The following is a 9,564-nucleotide window of genomic DNA, read 5'->3' as shown; positions in this document are numbered from 1 at the left end:
TTTTTTTTTTTTTTTGTAGATTCGTATTCTCCATAACCGAAAAAATTTTTTTTTAAAGGGGTGTTTTTTGGGTAGGTGCAAAAGGAAGTCTTGCCCTTAATTTCTAAAAATTCATTGTCACCTACGAAATGTTTATATCACCCACCATTTTCTAGAAATTCGCCCACTTTGGGAAGCTATGTTCTAGCTTCTGTCCACTGATATAAGATGTGTCTGTGTGGAGAGAAGAAAGGTTTTTTTGTTTTTACAAAACTTTTTCCTACTTCCCATCAGTAAATACTCTCTCTCTCTTTCTTAGCCTTGCCTTTCAATTATACAACCCTAACCCTAACCCTGCGCTAAACATTTTCTCTCTCTCCACATAAGAAAAACTTTTTATTGTCTCTCTTTTAATTCATCACCTGACAACATCATACATTTGGCCTCCGCATAAATATAGATGACTGTATTTTTCTAACATTGGCACGAGGCCAGAAGTTGGAAGGTAGAGGTCAGTCATCATCATCGTTTAACCTCCGCCTTCCACAGGTTGGACGATTTGACTGAGGACTGGCGAACTAGATGGCTACACCAGGCTCTAATCTGATCTGGCAGAGTTTCTATAGCTGGATGCCCTTCCTAATGCCAACCACTCCGAGAGTGTAGTGGGTGCTTTTACGTGCTACCAGCACAAAGGCCAGTCAGGCAGTACTGGCAATGGCTACGCTCAAATGTTTTTTACGTGCCACCTGCACAGGAGCCAGTTCAGCAACACTGACAATGACCTCGCTCAAATGTTGTCTTTCACATGCCAGTAAGGCGACGCTGGTAATGATCACACTCAAATGGTGCTATTTATGTGCCACTGGAAGCCAGACAGCTGCTCTGGCAATGATCACGCTCGGATGGTGAATCAACTCCTGTCGTTCACTGGTACATTTTTTCTCAGCCTTTCCCACAGAAGGGTGATAGACCCCAGCAGGGTCCTGAAAGGGCAGTTGTACTATGGACAACAGAACAAAAATATGTGACATATTAATATATTCGACTCAGAAAGCATTTCAGTTTATTCCAATCTGTTTGAAATATTCTTTGGTTTTTCAAGATCTAAGTACAACAAATGTATACATATTTGTGTGTTAGTGTTTCCTTGCCTTGAGTTCATGTGATTTTTGTAAATAAGTGTCACCATTCTATATTCGGTGTCCTCCATTTCCATGAAAACATGTCTGGTCATGGAGGAAAATTATTACTTAATTTGGGAAAAGGAAGAGTATTTGGCTGTATAAAATCTGCCTCAATGAATTCCATCTGATCCATGCAAGCATGGAAAAGTAGATGTTAAAATGATGATGATTGTTAATCCATATTTTTCACTTACTTTCCAGCATGATAGTCTTCGTTCCAAAAAAAAGCACCAGACAGATGGAAAGGAAAGAGACGACACATTACCACCTGGAATGTTATCAAATGAAGTGTCAGTATCAGAAGCTATTCAACAATCTTCAAGTGTACAAGACACCAATGATACAGATCATCTCCTTGACATCTCGTAGATGGTGCCTTTTAACAAAAGAAAATGATCAAGAGAAATATTTCTCCTTACAAACAGAAACATTCTTTGGACATATTGACAATGCTAGTTGCTATCAAAGTAGGAGCATTCCATGGCAGGTTTTACAAGTTGCCTTTTTAAAACTTTTTTTGTTTCCCCAATATTCTGATCTTTATAAGGAGTAATGCTTAATTTATCATTAAACTAATAGCTTTTTTTATGTTGTAATTTTATCAAATATCTAACAATGATCAAGTGGTTTTAAGCAAAATTTCTGGGATAGTTAAGTTATTAAATCATCACACTGACATATACATTCCAGCAGATTCAGACATGAATGTGCTAAGTGCTGCCACATTTTGTCTTTGGTGAACAACTTCTCCTTTCAGATGATTTGGATCAAGAACAAACTCCATACATTGATGTAAAGGACCTTGAGACACAGCTGTGTTCTGACCTTGCAGAGTTTCTTCAGTTAAAGCTACCTCACCTGGATCAATGAATCTAAACAAGAGTTGTTTATAAAGATCAGCAAACAAATTGACCAGTTTTTGGCAGAAATCAACCAGCATCGGTAAACAATTTGTTTGTTGAATTCTATAATGAGGAACCACAATTCTTGTTTAGATTCATTAATCCAGGTGAGGTAGCTTTGACTGAAGAGACATAAAACAGATTGAAACGTCTCAAAGTCCACTCACCTCAATGAAGTGTGCTGTGAACACACATCATCTAAAAGTTGTTGTTTGCTGAAGACAAAATACAACAGTGATTAGCAATTCATGTTTCAATCAGCTGGAACATATTAAAAATAATATGTACATCATTGTAGTTAAGAAATTAATTTCTAGAAACTTTCGCTGGTTCACTACTAAAAGCAGAATGTGAGAGTAAAAAACTTAAATTCAAATGCTGGCAGCTAGAGGCATGGCTGTGTGGTTAAGAAGTTCACTTCACAATCATGTAGTCTTGAGTTCAATCTTACTGTGTGACACCTTAGGCAAGTGTCAGTCCAGGGCTATAATAAAGCATCCTTATCCAAGGTGCTGCACAGTGGGACTGAAACTGAAGGCTGGGAGGAAAACTTCTTCATCTCACAGCCCCACTTGTAGATGAGAAATAAGGAAAAACAAAATTGTATGAGGAAAAAAATTACTTTTATTATAAATATGGAGTGAGAAAAATGAGATGCTTTAAATGTAAGATGAGAAGATAATAGAAAGACATGAAACTATGGAGGGAATGGAATAAAATAGAGGTACGGAATTGAGAGTGGTGAGATATTTGGTTACAACCAGTTTATTCATCCAGCTTACGTTTTGGTTTCTTAGGATTCCGTGACCGACTTTTAGCTTTACACAAAGGACAGATTGGTGCATTTCTGTGAATTTGCTGGTGACACGACAAACAAGCCTAAAATATAATAAAAGTTTAAAAAATGAAATATTGTCTGCAATATATTTATTTGGTTTCAATTAAATCTCAAATTTGAATGTATATGGCATTACAATTGAAGCTTGGTTTACAAATTGAATTCATTCCTGAAGGTCGTTTGTAAACTGAAACTATTCTTCCTCTAGGAAATTCAAGAGAAATCACACTGAATTCAGGCAGGGATGTGCACAGAGCAAAAACCAGACAGCAACTGGGGCTCTGCAGCTGATACTCCCAGTTTGTTGTTCTTGTGTGTTCATTACTTGAGACACTAATCATCACCCGAGATATTCTATGTTTGAAAAATTGTTCATTAACCAATTTGTCCAAGATGAGAGACGTTCATAAACCAAGGTTCCACTGTACTTACACCAAGGTGTGTTGTGATTCTTAGGACTCTTTAAGGCCAGAGCTTAACCTGGTTTTGAAGGGATTTGAGTGGCTGAGATTACACCATTATACACTGTATAGGATGTCAGTCCTTCACAGGGTTAACTCCCCATCTCAGTTACAGCTGAATGGAATAAAGTATTTTGCTCATGAACACAATGCACTGCCTAGTCTGGGAATCAAAACCGCAATCTTAAGATCACGAGTGGAACTACTAGTCTACATGCCTTCATTTAGTGTCCACCTCTTGACCGGAAAGGGCCCTAGGACAGTGGGATCATGTGGTTACAATGTACATTCATGGTGTCAATGTTTACTGAATTTTACAATTCACATCAGTTCACATGGAGAGCAACAGTCTTCATCAACAAACGACATGAGTGATCCCTTATCCAGGACATTAAATTACAAAAAACTAAAATGTAAATCAGATTTAATATTAGTTTCCAGTTAAGATTTTACTTCAGTTCATGCCTTAAACTGTTCTCTGTTAGTAGACAAAACACCAGGAATCTGCTATAACATTTGATTTAGAGATTAACTAACAATATAAAAAAAATTTGAAACTTCTCTCCTCCACAAAACAACTGTAGATTTTACAAATTCAAAATTTATTTCTTATAATTGTTTCTTATTTATACGAGAAGAAATGTAATTCGATCTCTCTCTCCAGCCATTCTATATCTCTCACACTCATGCACTACATCTACTTCTGCCGAATACTCTTGCAACTACCTACCTACATATCCATCTTGCTTTCTCTCATCCGCTGCTCTTCACCTGCTTCTCTGCTGCCAGTCATTACCTACTTTCAACTCATATGAATCATTGATCACTTCTCCCCTCCACCTTACCCAACTTCTAATTATCACTTACTTTTCACTACTTTCCTCCTATAATAAACCACTCCTCAACCCTTGTTCTTCATTCATCATATTTATCCTCCTCACCCATTCGTCATCTCTCCCCACAAAACTCTTCCAACCCCTACTCACTGACACTTGTTCTTCTTCTCTGTCCCCATTCACTTCCACTCACCTTTCGACCCTGAATGTCCACAGACACCTCCTCACCACAAATTTTAACTCTTTCCACCTCCAACCAGGCCACTCCCACCAAGTCATAGGAACCATGCCAAGGAGCACAATATGCTCCTTGGATCCATCAGATCCTATCAAACCATCCAATGTATGTTGAATGACAATGTCAATGTGTGTGTATCCATCCATCTCCAGCCACTATTCCTGGGAGATTGAACCTTCAAGTACCTCTTCTGTGGGCTCCTATCAGAAGCAACCACCATAAGAATGGCCAATTGAGACTGTGGAGATTATCTGTCTCATTCTTGCTCTACTCCTAGGTCTCCTGCCACTTGGCTTCACTTGAAGAATCCATTTTGCAGCAGATAAATAAATGGAGTTAAATGCAGGTATTATTCAAATCTTTATACTTCCGACATATGTTTCAAAGACAACGTAAGTATTATTCCAGAAGGAATAAAATGGTGTAAAACAATGCAATCTTCTCATCAGAGAAAGAAAGAAACCCAACATGTCAATAAGACATTTTAACAGAATGTGATGACTGCATATATGAAGGGACCACTATCAAGTTTTTTTGTAAAAAAAAGTAGATATAACGTGACAGGTAGTTTATAGAAAGAGAAGGAGGAGAAAGAAAGAAATTAGCAGAAAACTAATAGTGAAGAGATACAGAGCGATAAGTGAACTGGAATAAAGCTTAAATACATGGAAGTAGATATATTTTGTGGAAGTGCAATGTAAGAAGACTAGTTAAAAAATTAAAGCTTAATTTATGGTCAAATTCATTCCAAGTGGTTGACTGGTTTAGTTCTATTAATAACAAGAAGTGCACGAAGTTTATCCAGTTTGACGTTTCTATTCCTCCATCAACCCAATCATACTTAACAAGGCACTCTAGCTCGCTCGTAACAAAGCAAATCTCACCAGGGAAGAAATTAATGTCGTGTTGGCCACCAGAAAATCTATTATTAAATTTGATAACAAGCTATGGGTCTGTAAAGATACACCCAACAGTTTTGATGTCACCATGGGAATGAGATGGCTGACCAATTCCCAAACATCAATGGAGATCTATATCATGATGATTGTCTACTCTACCTTCAAAATGCTTCTAACCAAAAACTACAAAGGGTTAGGAGCAGCTTAGTTAAATTTTTCCAAAACGTGGGCTTAAGCATTGTTTTTGACAATGATATAACTAAAGCCAACTTTTTGGATATTACCCTTAACTTGCATAAGGATTCGTATTTCCCATAAACCCTCAACATATATTAGCTCTTTCGGTAATCATTCTAAGGCTATTACAAAGAATTTAGTCAGGAATATTTCACATAGACTTTCTAGATTATCTACTAATGTTGATATCTTCAACAATAAAGCTGAATTTTATAACTCTGCTTTACTTAAAACTGGCTATAAAGAAAAAATTACCTGTATTAACCCTATTGACATTAATTCTACCTCTATTAATCAGAACATGAAATCAAGTTGTAACGATATTAACGATTTTTTTTTTTATTTCGAATAACAACACGAAATCGAGTAATGCATTTTTGCAGTCTAAGGGAGATAACCGTTATTTAAGACCCTTTTTTTTCATTATAAAGGTACATCAAAGACTTTTAAGGATAATTACCCTAGTAACAAGGTATGTCCTAGCAAAACTGTTTGGTTAATAATTCCATATGGTAAGCAGATCAAATCTAACTTCCCTTACCAGTTTCGTGAAGCTATAGAAAAGAATTTCCCAAGAAATTCAAGATACTATTCGATTATTAACTCACACCGAATCAGGATAGATTTTTCCAACAAAAAATCTTTCACAAATCCTTCACATAATAATAAGTAGTTAAACACAAATCCACTTAATGAAAATACTAACATTAATTTTGTTAACACTAACCTCTCTTGAAATAATATTAACAGCGGGATTACTGTTTCTGAATTTGAAAACAAAAAACCTCATCTACAGCATCACATGCCTTCAAGGCAATGAAAACTACATTGAGGAGACAGGAAGGAAACTAACCAAATGTGCATAAACCACAAATTAGGGATTCTCTTTTATGAATGTCCCATGCAGTGAACATCTAGATATCTGTGCAAATGAAAAATTTACAACTTTGAAAGAGAAAAGAAGAATTCTTTATAAAAATTTAAAATCTGAAATCAAACCAAAAATAGCCAACACCCCATATAATAAACACTGGTAAAAAAAATTTATGACCAAAACCATAAGTCCAGAAATAATACTATCACTACCACAAAAATAACAACTTCCTCTTTAAGAGCACGTGTGTTTGAAAAGGTTTATCAAAAGCATTCACACACTAGAAAAATAACTTCTTCCCAAAAAAGGTTAGTAACATCCTCATAAACGATTTCATAATATTTTTTTTTTAAATAATTTTTATTAAAAAATCACCTTTACACTTCAAAAACTGTATTCAGTTATCCTCATAGACTTTCACATATATATATATATATATATACACACACATACATTTTCTGTCTCCTAAATTCTACACAAAAAAGTACTGTTTAACTCATAACTGTGCCCAAGATGCCACAGAACAGCATCAAACCTGGAACGTTGTAGTTGCCAGACTGACTTGTTAATCACACAGCTATGCTTACATCCATTGATTGACTAAAAGAATTTTCTAGAACTGATTGTTTCAACAGAAATTTGGTGAATACAAAGTTTTACCTTCATTGGTGGTGGCTGCTGACGGAATGTCTGGCGTTCATTTTTATTGCGAGGGACTTGAATTTGTTGTGCAGCTGCAGCAGCAACTGCCAACGACTGTGGCAATGAAGATTCAACACTTTCTGACTGCCATTCAACATTCTGTTTCTCAAAATATCTGCAAGACAATCATTTTAACAATTTTATTCCTAAACTTCAGACTAATGAAAATAATAAACTTTTTGAATTAATTTCTAAATATGTATTTTTGTCCTTTTCTTAAACACTTTAGCATTCAGGATGTTCTGCCAAATTGTTTTGAATTAATGAAACATTATCCAATAACTTTGAAATTTCAATGATGTGGTTATATATTTTTGAATGACATGGTAGGGTAAGTATAAGAGGCCAGATCTGGCCAGTTAAAACATGAAATAGGTAGAATATTTGGGCCAGATATGGCTGGTTTAAATGCTAAAGAACACACTACATATTTTCTCAGCAACACTGCTACTCATTTAAATATTTCTTTCATCAATTTCCCCCAAATATTTGCCATTCTCTTAAATACATTTCTTCAACCAATTGTTCATCAATTTTCCATTCTTTGAAATGAGTTAATAAAATTAAATATGAACAGAAGTTTACAAAGGTTAATTTCAATTATATTTGCTAAATAATCAATCCATATCAGATTGAACTCATGAATGATAAAATCAGTTAGTTTAGTAAAGGATGAATAAACATCACTTACGTTGACGAGTAGAAAGACGGTTGTTTCATTTTTGTTTTTCAAAAAGAAAAAAAATAACCCAGCAACATATCCATATTTAATGGCATAAAAGAGGCATGGGCATATCAGATGAAAGCACTCTCATTTCAGCAGTGAATACAGAAAAGAGAATGCTATTGACAAAATTAGCTTATGGGAGGTCCAACTTTGCATATAGAACCCAAGGTGATTTTTTTTGCACACATTTTAGGGAGTAAAAGTGCAAGACATATGCTATGAAATATGGTAAAAGAATTGACAAACTCATAACCAAAAAAATGAAGCCAACAAATGAAAAACTAAATGTCAACTCCACAGTATTAACTTTAAAATATGAACAAAAATTAATTTTAAGAAATAATTGTTTTGGTTTAGTTCCTCCACACATCACCTCCAAATCTGAAGTATTTTAGGAGCCAGGCAATGAAGCATGAATATGAAAAACAAAGGACAACAAGAATATTATTCTTCATGTGGATGAGAAAATCTTAGTCAAAAGATACTCCAGCTAGATTCATAGAATTACACTGATAGAGGGGACAATGGTTGAGTGATCCGGTTGTCCACAGTCATCAACAAGAATAGGGATTTCAATGGTGTTTCTGACCAGAACTCTTTAGTCGACACAGTTCATGGAGCTTTCTTTAGGGGACAGGAACCACAGTATCAGTCTTTCATTTACTTAATGGTTTGAAATTGATGCTAAACACTACTCTTTGATTCTTAGAATGCAGTTAGATAATAACACCATAATCAATATTGAACTAGGTTATCTATAGTACGAAAAAATTTATGATTTTAAAAAGAGTTTCCAGTTAAAGAAAAAGAAGCATTTAACATGTATACACATTTAATCAGTAAATAAAACAAAATAATGAAAGTTTGCAACACTTTTCTCCATTTCAATATGGGAATCTATACATTCGTTGCTGTTTAAATCTATACGAAATCTTTTTTTTGTTTAAATTTTGTTTCGTCCAAGCCATGGCTCGGATGAGTCACAGCTATGTGGTTAAGAAGTTTGCTTCCCAACCACATGGTTTTGAGTTCAGTCCCACTGCATGGCACCATGAGTAAGTATCTTCCACAATAGCTGTGGGCTGACCAAAGCCTTGTGAGTGGATTTGGTTGAAGAAAATAGAAAGAAGCTGGCTCTGTCTGTGTGTGCCTGTATATTGATGACTGCAACTTAGTTGCTCCTACAGGTTACGATATGCAAATTTTCATGGATCATATTTCTTCATCCTGCAAGGCATTTGGACTTAGCATTAGCCTGGACAAATCTGTCGTAATGTTCCATCCTGTGCTACGATGTGAAACCATCTTAGTTGAAGGAAAAGTACCGAAAGTGGTAGACAAGTTTGTCTACCTGGGCAGCACACTCAGCTGTTCTTGCTCCTTGGATGATGAAATACCTGAAAGGCTTCAGAAGGTAACTGATTCCTTCAGGGCTCTTCAGTCTTATATCTGGTCCCAACCTGGCATCACAAGGCAAACAAAAGTTGCTGTGCATATTCTGGCATCACTCATTTACTCATACGAGACATGGAGCCTTTACTGGCATCATGTAGAAGACCTTGGATGCTTCCATCAGAGATGTCTCAGACATGTTCTGAATGTTGGCTGGTCCTGCAGACTCCATGAACAGAACTCTTAAACAAAAGAACAGACGTCCTGAGCAGTGAAACAATGGTGCACCGGC

General features: G+C 35.8%; 2 protein-coding genes across 2 annotated transcripts in view; one reads left to right on the top strand and one right to left on the bottom strand.

Moving 5' to 3' along the window:
* The window catches only part of LOC106874631 (uncharacterized), a 77,961-nt gene extending 74,983 nt beyond the window's left edge, over positions 1-2,978 (top strand). The window contains exon 9 of the mRNA XM_014922429.2: positions 1,368-2,978. Within this exon, the coding sequence (XP_014777915.1) occupies positions 1,368-1,535 (168 nt within the window). The 3' untranslated portion in view covers positions 1,536-2,978. The remainder of the gene's footprint in view (positions 1-1,367) is intronic.
* Positions 2,670-9,564, bottom strand: part of LOC106874642 (zinc finger C4H2 domain-containing protein) — an 11,919-nt gene continuing 5,024 nt past the window's right edge. The window contains exons 4-5 of the mRNA XM_014922439.2: positions 7,112-7,268; positions 2,670-2,947 (exon numbers count right to left, since the gene is read on the bottom strand). Coding sequence (XP_014777925.1) covers positions 2,834-2,947; positions 7,112-7,268 — 271 coding nt within the window. The 3' untranslated portion in view covers positions 2,670-2,833. The remainder of the gene's footprint in view (positions 2,948-7,111; positions 7,269-9,564) is intronic.

The sequence above is a fragment of the Octopus bimaculoides genome, chromosome 3, assembly GCF_001194135.2.
Source record: "Octopus bimaculoides isolate UCB-OBI-ISO-001 chromosome 3, ASM119413v2, whole genome shotgun sequence".
Lineage (NCBI taxonomy): Eukaryota > Metazoa > Mollusca > Cephalopoda > Octopoda > Octopodidae > Octopus > Octopus bimaculoides.
This window is presented reverse-complemented; position numbering and strand designations above follow the sequence as displayed.